The sequence below is a fragment of the Leptodactylus fuscus genome, chromosome 2 (assembly GCF_031893055.1).
Source record: "Leptodactylus fuscus isolate aLepFus1 chromosome 2, aLepFus1.hap2, whole genome shotgun sequence".
Classification (NCBI taxonomy): Eukaryota; Metazoa; Chordata; class Amphibia; order Anura; family Leptodactylidae; genus Leptodactylus; species Leptodactylus fuscus.
In genome coordinates, this window is record NC_134266.1 from 57,000,764 (window position 1) to 57,015,844 (window position 15,081).

Here is a 15,081-nt window from a genome sequence, read left to right on the forward strand (position 1 = left end):
CGCGAGTTGTTAGGGGGCATTTACACGGAGGGTTTTGGCACGGATTCTGGCGGCGAATCCGCGCGGAAAAAAGACTCGCCATAGAGTTCTATGTGGAGGCTTTTTTTCCGTGTGGATTCTGATGCTGATTCTGCGCGGATTCGCGACAAAATCCTCCATGTGAATGCCCCCTTAGATTGTAAATGTGTCATGGACATAATCATATTTACATTTGTGAACAATGAAAGTGAAACATTTCTGCATATATAAATAATTTCAAAGTTTGCAGTTTTAAAGGTTTTTTCCAACCATCTAAGGCTTGGTTCACACTAGAGCTCAGATTCCATTTGGGATTCCATTGACCATTCTACTTAAAAAATACAGAGAACTTTTCTCTACGCAGTTTTCAGGAGGCAACCCGGCGGACCCCATTATAGTCTATGGGGTCCGTGGGTTTCCACAGGTAACTGATTTTTAATTGGATTGGGTTTCCGTTTTTCAGGTCCCCAAGAACCGAAACCCAAACGCTAGTGTGAACATAGCATCAGTGTAGACAGTCTGTTGTCTTGTTCAGTTGCCAGTGGATATGACCATGAGTGCAGGGACCTTCTATTATCTGGCACGTCTTATGCATGTACAGTAGTATCTCTGCCCCATAACCTGTCCACAATCATGACTGGGTTCCTGTTAAATATCTCTGAAGTTGCAGTGAGACTTGTGACCACGTGTTGTGAGGCCTTATCATGATCGGAGGAGTCAGCTCGTTATGAAAACATGTAGAGTTTCATTAAAATCTTGAGGGAAAACACAGGAACAGAAAATGTCCAAAGTAACAGAAATATCAGTCAATGTCTCAATAGCTTACATCTTCAGAGAAGTTAAAGTTCTTCATCTGGATATCCTGTAGTTACTAGAGATGAGCGAACAGTGTTCTATCGAACACATGTTCGATCGGATATCAGGCTGTTCGATGTGTTCGATTCGAATCGAACATCACGTGGCAAACTCCAAAAAAATTTGATTCCCCTCCCACCTTCCCTGGCGCTTTTTTTGCACCAATAACAGCGCAGGGGAGGTGGGACAGGAACTACGACACCGGAGGCATCGAAAAAAATCGGAAAAAGTCATTGGCTGCCGAAATCAGGTGACCTCCATTTTAGACGAATAGTGGATTTCAAATCCGGGTCATATGAGAATGTGAACTTTGTGACTAAGAGACAGGGATAGCTAGGGATAACCTTTATTTAGATAGGAATGTTATTAAAAATAACTTTTTGGGGCTCTATCGGGTGTGTAATTGTGATTTTTGTGACATAAACTTTTTCCAATAGGAATACATTGGACAGCGCTGATTGGCCAGAGTACGGAACTCGACCATCATCTGATGTAGCAGAGCCGAGTGTGCATCAGATGTGTAGTTGAGCAGAACTGGCACAGCACTGCTAAGTCTCTGCATTCGCATAGGAATGCATTGGCCAGCCTTCGGCCAATCAGCGCTGGCTCTGCCGGAGGAGGCGGAGTCTAAGGTCGGACCTGAATGGAGACTGGTGTGGAGCGATCTTAGACTCCGCCTTCTCCAGCAGAGCCAGCGCTGATTGGTCGAATTCCGTACTCTGGCCAATCAGTGCTGGCCAATGCATTTCTATGGGGAAAAGTTAGCTTGCGAAAATCGCAAACTGACAGGGATTTCCATGAAATAAAGTGACTTTTATGCCCCCAGACATGCTTCCCCTGCTGTCCCAGTGTCATTCCAGGGTGTTGGTATCATTTCCTGGGGTGTCATAGTGGACTTGGTGACCCTCCAGACACGGATTTGGGTTTCCCCCTTAACGAGTATATGTTCCCCATAGACTATAATGGGGTTCGAAACCCATTCGAACACTCGAACAGTGAGCGGCTGTTCGAATCGAATTTCGAACCTCGAACATTTTAGTGTTCGCTCATCTCTAGTAGTTACAGCTTGGTTCATGCTTGTCATCTGGTTGGTGGACTTGGGCTGGTCACGACGTCCTTCATGACTGACCACCTGCCAAGGTCACCCACTCTTGTCTTCCCAAAGAGACAGACTTGTGTATTTGTCACTAATTTATATTCATGAGAGGGGGTGTAGCCTTCCATCTTGTTGCTATGTAAGGAGATTTCTAAAATGATGTACTCTAACCGCACCCATGTACCCAGAATATAGAAGTATGATGTCAGTAGAGTTTAACCCTTTGTGTGCTAGAGAATATTGTATTATTATAATATTTATCAGTTCCTGACAAGTCCCAGACAATAGAAAGTTCCTGCTTTCATGGTTGTATCTATTGGCAGCCAAGCAAAACAATAGACTGTCAACGCTAAGATGGTTAGGGAAAATCTTTAAAATTCTGCAAAAATTTTAATTACCCATTTTTTAAAAAAAATTGTTTAACTTTTAATTGTCTACAAATTTGAGTATTGGTAAGTTCAGGGAAAAATACTACCTGATCCTTGACGAAGACTATGTTAAAGCAAATCCTATATTTTGCCTTTACATTTTTATACCACCTACATTAAGTTTTCTGACTTTGACTTGACACACTGAACAGCAGTGTTTAGAAAACTCAGGAGATTCGAGAACCTCGAGGTTCTTGCGCCGGTATTACAGAAGGCAAGACTTTAATGTCTAGATGAAAGTTGAGAAAATATAGAGAAAGCTTTCCCGCAAGAGTTGTGGTGAAGAAAATAAGGCAGAATGATGTAATATTAATGTAATGGGATTTCTCTCTAATACCCAAGGTATGCAGCCTTGACTGCATCCAAGTATCTAATCCTTTATTGTACGTCTCATTGACATGTGCCAAGGTGACATAAATATATTGTAATATTTCCAGATAAAAGCAGGCATTCATATCCCAATGGGTTGTGTTCATCACCTATAACATGCCTTTAAAAATGAAGTGGATTTCCTCAGATTTCCCCTAGATTTATTCCCTGACCGCAGTCAGTTTCAGAAACAGAAACCATACTTAGAATAAGAATAAGTATATAGATAGAATACGGCTGTCCACACTAACAGGTCCTTAAGCAAAGGGAAGTCATTCTGAAACTGAGAAATATAAGACGCCATATGGCAAAGGTAAAAGGGGAAATCATAAGTCTGGCCCAAGATCAACAATAAAGTTAAGCACAAAAATTCAAACAGTAGTTTGATTTGGTGTGAATTTTGGTATGGAAGTCAATCTGCACCCCATAAGTTTTGGTAACAGAAGATTTCTGGTGGCTGCTTATTAAAGATGGAAAGCCTAAGGATTAGCCCCAACAACAGGGCTAAAACTTGTGAGAATCTGGTGTAAATTGCTACACCACCGTAGCATAAATTTGTAGGCAAGTCTCTACATGGGTGGGACACTGTTCCTAACACTCAGAGGGGCCTAGACAACAATTTGTTGAAACAACCATCTTGCATCTTAGTCCAATAATACATTCCATTTCAAAGTCTGTCAACTGGGCTAAATGTCTTCAAGTTACTGTAGAGGTATCTCTGTCGGTCAATAATCTCTTACCGAGAAGTATACTACCCAAAAGTAACTTCTGAAAGCACATTTACACCCTTTTGAGGAAAGACCACACATGTAATCAGTTACATACTGTATCTGTCTGAGACATGCTGAGTTTTGCAGCAATCTATCAATTTGATCTGGGCCTGGGCATGTTATTTTTTATTTTTTTTGTAAAACTGCAAGATTTTTAGAATTTATTAAATATAAATAACATGAAAAAAAATTCTGAAAAATATGTTTAACATAAAACTTGATTAAAAAAAGGTTATTTTCTTCATTTACAAAGTGTAGAATATACACTTGGTCACACTGAACATCAATATTTTACTCGCTGATATTATTGCATGGTCGTGTTGCATACTTATTATGCTATGACTGAAGATAGTAGCAGCAAAGGTACTATATAATATATTGTACATGATAGACAGAACTGTAAGTCCATAGGTGTAGAGGATAAGTGACGCACAATGATATGCTAAAAAACTGTGACAAAGTAAAAAAAAAAAGAAGCCTGGCAATCAACAGTCTACAAAATAGAAGTGGCCTTTCCATTCCGCTCAATTCACAGCAGATGATGCAGTGCCGAGGGTGAGATAAAACATAATTCAAATGTGACACAAGAAAGTAAAGTCATAGGGCCCCGAATAAATCAATCTGCACAACACATCATAAATCACAGAGAAGATCAAGACGTAAAGGAGATTTTTTTTTTTTTACTCCCTATACTTTTGTCACTGAGGCTACAAATAGGTTTCCGTGCAGGGTCATCTCAGTAGAGGATTGTGACCTTCAGGTATTCCTTGAACTTCCGTTGCTACTCCCCATCTGTGGCAGAGTTTCTGCATTTAGTGTCTACAGGGGGTTATGCATTTCTGCTGCTGCTGCAAAGATAGTAAACATTGGAGCAGATGGAAAGCCAAAAAAGAACTCTGACATTCAAAGACTCCAGCGAAACGTGCTGCAATTTGCTTCTTTACAATGCAAATAAAGATGTTCTAAGCAAGCATTATTGTCTACTGTGCTTTCCATGTGATGTACTAGAGCAGAGTTAACCTGAACTTGTGCAATTGGTTAAACTGCTGCAGCGTAATATCTTATCATATGTTTTTCCAATGACTTTTCATTGGTTTTTGTTGTCTTCTGTCTTGTTGTTTGGGTTAATTGTGATACATCTCTATATTTCAGCACAGAATTTTGGAAATTTTGTGGGCAATTTAATAGAGTATTAATAGCTGATCTTGAGAAGAAAACCCCTATCCATATGCTCTATGACCCCCACTAGCCACACTTATAACAGTTTGAACAGACTCCATGTGGCCTCCCGCAGCTTTACCCATCGATGACAGCAAACATCAGGGATTTTAGAAGCAGGACCTATTGCAATTCTATTTGCCTGTTCCATCAAATACAGTAATAATTCTGGGACATTTTTTTCCTATCTATGCATCACGCCATTATTCTGTTATTCCTCCTGGAAATATATGAATTTTATGATAACTGGCTCTTAATATTTCCCTTGTCAATAACAGAGTGTAGAACTACAGTTTGACCAGTGGAACGGTACAATAAATGTTAATTTTTTAATGCATTTCCTAGGGAAATAAGTGGAACCTGGATAATGTGCCATGACACAAATGTACAAAAAAGTCCTGCACAGACACCATACTTCACAGGCCTGCACAGATGTCAGATCTCAATATAGCACCTGTAGATGTTGTAGGATATGAGATTTGCAGTATGAATGAGCAACCAAAAATCTGTAACAGCACTGCAAGGCGGTCATGTCAAGACACCCTAGATCAATGTATATAAGGAACGCATCCATCACCTTATTTAATCCATGGAATGAAGAGTTAAGGTGGTCTTGGAGGGAAAGTGGCGATCAAATATTACAAAGATGTAGTTAAAGAGGTATTCCTATCAAGTATAGGGTAAGATATGCCATCACCATATGCTTTGTGGTGATCTGACTACTTGAGAATGAAGGGTCTCCGCGCTCAAGAAGCACCATTCCATGTAGTATATGTAACGGTGATATCTATACATGGGAGCATTTCTTCATTATTGCCAACTGTATTTTTTTCTCGTGATCTAAATTCATATTTGTTTATGGGAAAATCTGTTTATTGAAAAGAAATGTGCAATTTATCGTATATACAGTATAATGGTGATAAAATTAAGTGAAAAATGCCATAGTAACCAGTAAATCCAGTGATTAGATTTTGCAATGTACTGTAGACAAATGAAAGCCATAATCTGATTGTTTGGTAAAGGAACTTCCTCCATTGTAGACGTTCTCACAATATTACATAAAGGATCAGACTACAGAAGGAAGTATTAAATAAAACAGAACGGCGCGGCTATACGGTCCCTAAATCAATGTATGGATAGCACAAAATCCAATAATGGCGTCACATACTGGAGTATAAAGTATTCCAATTGCGATCATTTCTTTACAGAACGTTTAGTACAACAGACACTCCCCTGCTGCGACAACTAAGTCTGATATTCCATACATGGCAATTCACACTTTAAGACTCAATGCCATACTGTACAATGATTTATTTGCAAATTGCTTCCCGCTATGCTCTACAACACAAAAGCATTTTATTATACTGGAATACGGTGACTCAGTTCATGTTCTACAATTAATATTAACTTCTATGCAATTAATATTCCGGAGCATGAATGGCGCGGTCTTGCTTCACTCAGCGAGTGATTTAGTACAGTAAATCTGCTTCAATTACAAGTGTAAGTCAAAATGATTCTAAGATTCATTTATTCAGAGTATATGTATATGCCGCAAAGTAGAGCCGAGGGATTACCTGGTATTAGAAATCACCTGCCAGGACATAATACATTCGGCATAACCTATGAACGTATCACTTCTATTTGTAAATTACGGACTCATGTAGCAGAGTTAACCCGAACTTCTGAAGACAACAAAAATCAATGAAAAGTTATTGGAAAAACATTTTTCAATAGCGTTTCATTGCTTTTTTTGTCTTCTGTGATAGGCTATTACACTACAGCAGAATTGCAGAAGTTTGGGTTAACTCTAGAACTGCTACACACAGATCTGTGCACAGATGTAACATTTAAAGGGGTTCTCCCATTTCAGCCTTTCAGCCAGGCTGCCTGCCATGTCTGCTTCTCACTTCCTGTATTTCTCTCCCTCCCCCTCCCTCCTGCTGAACGGGACACAGAACACTTAGGTCAGATAATTTGCAGATTCTTGTACAGAACAGACAAAGTGTTATCTGTGTGTTTACATAGAGAGATAACACTCAGCTTTATCAGCAAACTGCAATTAGCTGAGCTGATTGTCCTGCACTGAGTGAGTGATGTCACTTGTCCTATAGGTCCGTGGTTATAGACAATAGGGGGAATAAGATCACATACAGGCAGGCAAAGCAGCATTTCTAAAGCAATATATTTAGGAAAAGTCTTCAATTTACATAAGCTACCAGTATAGATAGGATCCTTGAGATGGGACAACCCCTTTAACACATTAATGTCATTGACCTGAATGGAATGTGTTAAATGAAGAATTAACTTTTGCTACATCCACAAGTTGGACAATTAAGAAACTGATGAGTGCTGATCCACTTGCCATGTATTAAACACTCTGGAAATGATAAAATATAACCAGGCAAAATATGAAAAAAATATTATGCAGGAAATCAAGATGCTCAAAGGGTTCGCACAAATTAAGGAGATAGACTGGGAAGGAGCCAGATAACATAGCCATAAAGAGCCTGAAGTGGAGTTCAAGACATAGAGAGCGTGCAATGGTGTACCAGAACCCATTGACAGTCCAATTGCTACATGCCTCGCCCATGGAAGAGGAAGACTCCCTTGACAACTGCGAATACACTATAACAGTCAACAATAGAACTGCAAACTGATATAATAGCTAGCAACTTTTTGGAAGATTGTTCTTTTTTTTCCAAATTTCAATAAAGAACATTTGTGAACTCTATTTGGTTGTCCTTACTGTGTCCATCAACTATATTTTAGGCCCGGTTTACATCTGCGTTTGGTATTCCATTTGGGAAGTCCTCTTGGGACCCCCCGAATGGAATACCCAACATATTAAAGAGCAGTAAGCAATGAAACCACACGGACTCCATAGTCTATAATAGGGTCCGTGTTTTTTCCGTGCAGTGTCCACATGAGTCAAGTACTTCAAGCAGCACTTTTCTCTTTACATGATTTGTACGGACACTGCGGGGAAAACATACTTGGCAACTTACCTTAAGGTTATCTTAGGCTGTATTCACACCTACTATGTTTTCATAGGTTATAGTTGCAGGGTTTTTGTAATAAAAAAGGGCCGGTGTAGAAGTGAACATATGGAAAATGACATTTGATACTAGAAGCACTTACCTTTAAAAGTAGCCAGCCTGTCATCCATTTCACAATCTTCCCAGGAAACCATACATGCTTGTAGAGATCGGTATTAACAACCCCGGGGTCCACCGCGTTAGCAGTCACATGACTACCTTCTACCGTCAGCAGATGTTGTAAATAATAGGTGAATAACACAAGGGCAAGCTTGCTCTGAGCATATGCGCCATGAGCCGAATAACAGTGGCTGTGGGCAGACAGAAAAACATGTCAAGTTATTATATATTAAAAAATACATATTAATAATTATTATTATTATTATTATTAATAATAATGTAATTATATTGTCCTATTATTATGTTTTATTGTTACAATTCCACTTGTCTCTGCATTTGCTATTCTGATAGATTTCTAAGACTATCACCAAAAAAAGAGAACAAATGTAAATGTCACCACCCGGGGAATTTCCTTTTTCTCTGCTAGGCTCAAAAATCAGTCATATCGACAAAAGAGAAAAAGCTTCAAGCTTCAGATTGGTGAAAATGAAACAGCTTATACTAAGCCATCAAAGAGTTCTGCAGACATTTAACAGTATTAGGGCAGAAAGTTTGCCATGCTCTGCATTTTATACGGGTGACTTAAGGAGGAAGAGCTATTAAATGTCAGTAACGTTGCTCTGTCATATCCCTGTGCACATTTCTATATTGGTGGGGATGAGAACACTTAAGAGTGGAGATACAGAATGTAGTCCATTACTCTAAATTGTAGGCATGAAACAGGTACCACGGATCACTTTACGGATGGTAAATCTTTTTTTGATGAAGGATCCATGCCTGGCTGCGGAGTATGCTATATCAGGCGCACTGAATTGTAAGTCACATTATGAGTACAATTGTGAATCAACCCAAAAAAATGACCCACATAGGTAGCAGGTAAATTGAATAAGTGTACAAAATCAAATTGCATATCGGCAACTAATCACCAAATTCCCACCTATGTATAATTGTAAAATTTAGCTTTTATTGAGCTACCTAATAATGAACAATATAAGAATTAAAAATGTGTGTGATGGTATGACAAACCAATTGTCACTGTATTTGTCATAAGAAGTACTGTCCACTTCCACTGATACCAATGCCTTAGCAATAGCTAGACAATTCAATCTCTGTTTTCAGAGGGACTCAAAGTATGCAACAAACTGATTCCTGCACACTGCCGCAATGTTAAACTGTACAGTGCACCCGCAGTGCACGCTGCAACAATAGAAGTATGCAGTATGTTACCAAAGAGAGTAGCATTGACATCACTGTGTCCAGTAATGTTCACTAATATCAGCTTTGTTATGCTAGGTTCACACTAGCGTTCGGGTTTTCTGCCCTTTGTGTCCGCTTGTCCCTGGTTCTCCAGTGTCTTCCACTGCGGTCTAATCCTGCTGCTCCGGTGTCTTATTTTGGCGGACGTTCCCACCACATGCAATCAGTGGCCTAAGGAAAGGACATGGATCATCCCATGCCCTTTGCTTTGGCCACTGACTGGCCTCAGTGGTCTTGCGTGGTTGGGACTTCCACCGGAAGAAGACACCGGAGCAGCAGGATTAGACCGCAGTGAACTGCACTGGGAGACACTGGAGCACCGAAGACAGGTGATTATGTTTCTTTTTTCACCTTTCCCGGCCTCATATAAAAAAAAGTTTATCCTGGACAACCCCTGGAACTGACAGCAGTTCCTCAATACAATGAATTTAGAAAGTCTTCAGAACTTTTTTTCAAATTTTGTTATGTTGAAGACTCAATGCCCCTAATCAGGGTATAAAGGCCTAGGTGATGAAGAAGCTCTAGCACTGCTTCTCCATGGTTTGTGTCCGTTGGGGGGCCTGAACAACAGCGAGGTAGACTGGTAAAATAGCGGATACACACAGAGCCAGGCGGACTCCATTGATAAAATTGGAGTCCGTTGTTTTAAAACTGAAACTGGGAACACATGCAGGACTTTTTTGGTGGGCATTGCAACAGAGTTTCCAGTGGGGACTGTGGCGCAGATGTGAATGTAGTTTGATCCCCATAGATCCCAGAGTTTGTAAAAAGCACCAACATTTTCAGAATGTGAGTAACAAGAGTCTCTGGTCTGATGAAACCAAGACTGATCATTTTGGCCTTAATTCTAAAGGGAGATTGGTCAGGTTGAGGGAATGTTGAATGAAGAGAAGTAGTACAAAGATATTCTTAATTAAAACCTGATCCAAGGTGCTCTGGCGCTCAGATTGGCCTAAAGGTTCACCTTCCAACAGGACAATAACCCTAAGCACACAGCCAAGACAACACAGGAGTGACTTAAACACAACTCTGTGAATGTCCTTGAGTGGTCCAGCCAGAGCCCTGACTTGAACCCAATCGAACATCTCTGGAGAGAACTGAAGATGAGTGTTCACCGATGGGCCTCACCCAACCTGACAAGAGCTTAGAGGATCTGCAGAGAAGAATGGCAGAAAGCCCCCAAATCCAGGTGCTAACCTTGTGGCATTATATCCATGATGACTGGAGGTTGTATTTGTTGTCAAACGTGCTTCAACTGTGCTTTGGTGAAAGGGTCTGAATACTTATGTCAGTGTAATATTTTAGTTATCCCTTTGCAATAAATTAGCAAAGATCTCTAACATTCTGTTTTCATGTTGTCCTATGGGTTAATGAGTGCACAATGTGTAAATCCAGAGATAACCGTGTGGTTTACAACAAGGGGGAGTTCACTGCTTTCACCAACTTGAAAACCAGGAAGTGGAGGGGAGAGTACTCAGGAGGGCAGCTGAAATCCTGATATGAGAAAGCCCCTTTAAGCATGATGTGTGTCTCCAAAACTAATGTTTGTCTTAGTTTAGAAATGCAAAAAAAATCCAGCTTCAGTGGATTGCAATGAGTCATACTTCCTTCCCATAAAGATATTTAAATTACAGTAGGTTTCAAAGTATTACGTAAATGATAGGTCATCTGAATTGTCCTTTGTGACAAAAATTGTGTATCTCCGAATATACATTTACATACAACTAGATGAGTAATGAGACATCTGCAGAAGCATATGAAGATGACATATGCAAAATAATATCAGGAGCGGAGCGTCGAAATAAACCTAATGACACTGAGCATGCATGACGAAACCTGACATCCAAGTACTGTAAAATATGCAAAGATGTGACCGGAAGTAAAAATTCTCTAGATTATCTAACCAATGGAATCGTGCATGACACCAATTAAACACATTTTAGTAACATGCTAACAAATGTCTCAAAAGGCTGAAATCCTCCCACCACCACCACCTTGTTTCCACATAGACACAAATAGGATATCCCTTTGTTTTATCTTCTCAGGAGAAAAGGTGTCTTACTTGTAACATACATACTGTATCTGAAGATGTCTGGTCCAAAGCACCTGGTAAGGGAGGACGATGTACTTTCTGGCATATTAGAAGGGTTTTACAAGATTTAGATATTGACGACCCAACACTAGGATAGGCCAACACTAATGGATAGTTGGGTCTGTTGTTAGTCACAGTGTTAGTTTTGACAGCCATGGCACCAGATGTCAGCTGATCAGTGAGGGTGCTGGGTGTTAGACCATTATTGGTTTGATACTGATGACCAATCCTAAGGCATCCAATAAGACCATTAATAACATAACCCAGAATACTGCTTTAAAAGTTCTGAAACACATAAATAGCTGTAGCTAAGATTGCCAGGTTCAGGACCACTAGTACAAGGACATCTTGATGGAGGGCCCCAAACCTGGTCACAGGCTTCGTCTAAAAGTTCGCTTTAAGTCTGTGTTATGGTCTCCATCGTAAACATTAGTCACTTACATGTGGCCTCATTCCTATGTGTCAATGTATGAGACACTCAGGTGATTCCTGACGCATTTAATGTAAAGAGGTAATGATGGCGCCGGCATGGTAAGTGTAAGGGTAAAGATGTCGTAAGGAGAAAAGCAAAGATATTCCAGTCAATGCTTAAAATGAACATCAACCCCTACATAAATGTTAAGCTGAATCCTACAGTAAATTATATTTACTTATGGATTTCTCTGGCTGTGCTTAATATGTAACACTGAGACCTAAATTCTTTGTCTTTGTAATCCTTTGCCTTTCCTAACAAGACTCCAAACAATACAAATTGATCTGCAAAGCATGTACAATACTAAATTGAGAACAGGAGAACTGTCATGTGTAGGATCTGGATAATTGGACAGTTGTACTCCTGGCTAGACAGTGAGATCCAGCTGGACAAGAGCTTTGTTCTCATACAATCTTTAAGTGTATTGTTCTCAAGGGCAGGATATGTTTGACATGTTTGTTTCCAGGTTTGACAATAACTTAATAAAAACCACCTTTGTCTGAATTTGACCATCTGTCTCTTAGAGGTCCTGGGTTTGAATCCTGCCAAGGACAGCTGCATGTGGTTTATATGTTCTCCCCGTGTTTGTGTGGGTTTTCTCCGGGTACTCCGGTTTCCTCCCACACTCCAACGGCATACAGATAGGGAATGTAGATTGTGAGCCCTATACAGGGCAGTGACTGTCAATGTCTATAAAGCTCTGTGGATTGGACCCCATCCCTCATTGTGCACCTCACTTCACACATTTTTCTGATAATGGATGGAGTGGGGCAGCGACATCTCAGTCCGACATACCTTTTAATACCGGCACACCAAATGTCATTTGGGGCCTTTATTAAGCCTGGCATAGGAAACTCCAGTTTTAATAAATTTCCTCCACTGACTGCTCATTCCTAAGGGCTTTCCATTTTCATTCTAAACATTTCTAAGTTGCTTTATCTTGCCAAAACTATGGAGATCAGGAGTGAGTCAACAACGAGAACGATATTTACAACACAGTAAAAAAAAAAAAAAAATCACTTGGAATAATGTAGTTAGCCGCACATCCATTTTCACACACTATATAAATCTATTTACAAAGTGGATACGAAAAGCGATGTTCTTGCATAAAAGGGTCTGTACAAGATCAGATAAGCAAGCTACTTTCTTCAACATGTAGTGCCACACTTGTTCACAGATTGCGTGTAGTTTGGCCACGTAGCCCCATCGACTGTAAGGGGATTACGCGTGTGCACATTCCGTTGTGGCTGCCGTGACTTTCTGCTCCGGATTAGGCCCAAATGAATGGGCCTAGTCCGGAGGATGCTGTCGCTAGGCGGACACCGCGGCTGAGTCAGCTGCAGAATCCGCCTGAAAAAAGGGCAGCTCGCTTCTTTTTTCCACTAGCGGGAACAAACCGCTAGCGGAAAAAAGAACATTAGCGGTCTACATAGATTCTGCGCCAAAATCCGCCCCCTCTTCCCCCATTTGAACTAGCCCTAATAAAGTTGAGCTTCAATACTAGCCAAAACCCATGGATAGCTATGGTGCGGTTTCTGAAAGAAAATAGCAATGTTTTTCTTTTTAACCTGTAAAACTACCTTAAGCAAGAAACTCCATATTTTGAGAAACAAAAAAATGATCACACAATGGTCAAGTTAGTTGTGAGAACAGGGGTTCCCGAGTACCCCATGTAAGAGACACATTCTTGGTCACTGTTCCATTCACTTCTAGGGAAACTGCTGCTTTAGACATCCTCTAAAATATGTAACCACTTTATTCACAAGGGACCCCGAGGACTCACTTCACACAAGTGATATTAGTGAGAAAACCCTTCAAGTCTATGACTCCATAGTGGTGTGAAAGGAAATGATAAGGCGAATGCCATGATGGCTTTCATACTAAAGTATTCTAAGTGATGGGATAACCATCTAAGGGGAACTACTGAATGGAAAAGAAAACAGACCCTTTAGCATACATTAAAAATGAAAAAAGAATTTGCTAACATCTTGGTTCCTTGTGACGATTTATGATTATTTGAAAGCCTATGGTCACATATTTAATAGATTCTGATGGCACGTCTTCTAGACTAATTTTCTCAACCTTTGTTGTCCCAAGAAAGACATAGCATGACCATTCCAAAGGATAGGTGAGAAGTGCTGGAGGTCCCATGGCTGGGATCCCTACTGATCACAAGGAAAAAGGAGGTCCCACGTTCCCTGACTGGATGGAGTGGAAACCGGTTATGAACATTGCTTCCTTTAAAGACTATAGGGTTTATAGAGATACTGAGGCGATTAAACATTCTACTCGCTAGTAACAGGGCTCTGGCTTGTAAGAATTTGATACAAACAGGTTAATCTATTAAAGTATACCAGATTTCTGGGAAAAGTGGGGACACCTTGGCCCATCTAATTTACTATATCTTACATCAAAAAACTGCTAGACCTAAAATCTATTTGACTTCCTGACCACAGAAGGCTTTATTTCTGACTACTGGGGCCAACTGTGGTGCACCACATATTTTGTATGCTGGTGAGAGAGGTGCCAGGATTATTAAAGGGGTTTTCCCATCTCACTGTTTCAGCTTTGCCTGCTGTCTCTTCTTCTCACATCCTGTATTTATCCCCCCTCCCAGCTTGATGAACGACGCTATGAGGTATTACAATACATATGTAGAGCAGATAATATGCAGATGTTTGTACAGAACAGGCTCAGTGTTATCTGTGTGTTTACATAAGAAGATAACATACTCCTTTATCAGAAAACTGCAATTAGCTGAACTGATTGTCCTGTCAGCAGAGCAGTGAGTGACATCACTTGTGCTATCACACAGGTCCGTGTTTATGGAAACTATGTGTAAACAATGGGAGGAATAAGTTCACATAGCAGGCAAACAAAGCAGCACTTCTAAAGCAATATATTTAGGAAAAGTCTTCAATATACATAAGCTACCAGTATAGATAGGATAATTGAGATGGGACAACCCCTTTAAGATCGGCACATGATGCACTGCTCATAATAAAAAAATCTCCAAAGAGGTAATTCAAAATCACGTTGCAGAAAATAACACAGAATCATACAGAATATAAAAAAATAGGTCCTGTACACATGATAAAAGTTTGAAAAGGAACACATTTCATGAAAAAACACAAAAACCTTTTCATCAAAAAATCTAAGCAGCCAAACATACTTGTGTTTTCTCTGCCGCTTGAGTCATATGAGCGAGAAGAACAAATCAATCAGTAGAATAGGATCTAAACAGTACACTCAGGGGGCAGCGCTCTGAGATATTGATTCATTCTTCGATCTGCCCAGATGACAGCATCGCTTAATACCTTTATATACAAATGTTACAATATTTTTGTTCCC

General features: G+C 40.1%; 1 protein-coding gene across 1 annotated transcript in view; it reads right to left on the reverse strand.

Annotated features, from left to right (window-relative positions):
- The window catches only part of DHRSX (dehydrogenase/reductase X-linked), a 225,260-nt gene that overhangs the window by 25,256 nt on the left and 184,923 nt on the right, over window positions 1-15,081 (reverse strand). The window contains exon 6 of the mRNA XM_075263860.1: window positions 7,893-8,100. Within this exon, the coding sequence (XP_075119961.1) occupies window positions 7,893-8,100 (208 nt within the window). The remainder of the gene's footprint in view (window positions 1-7,892; window positions 8,101-15,081) is intronic.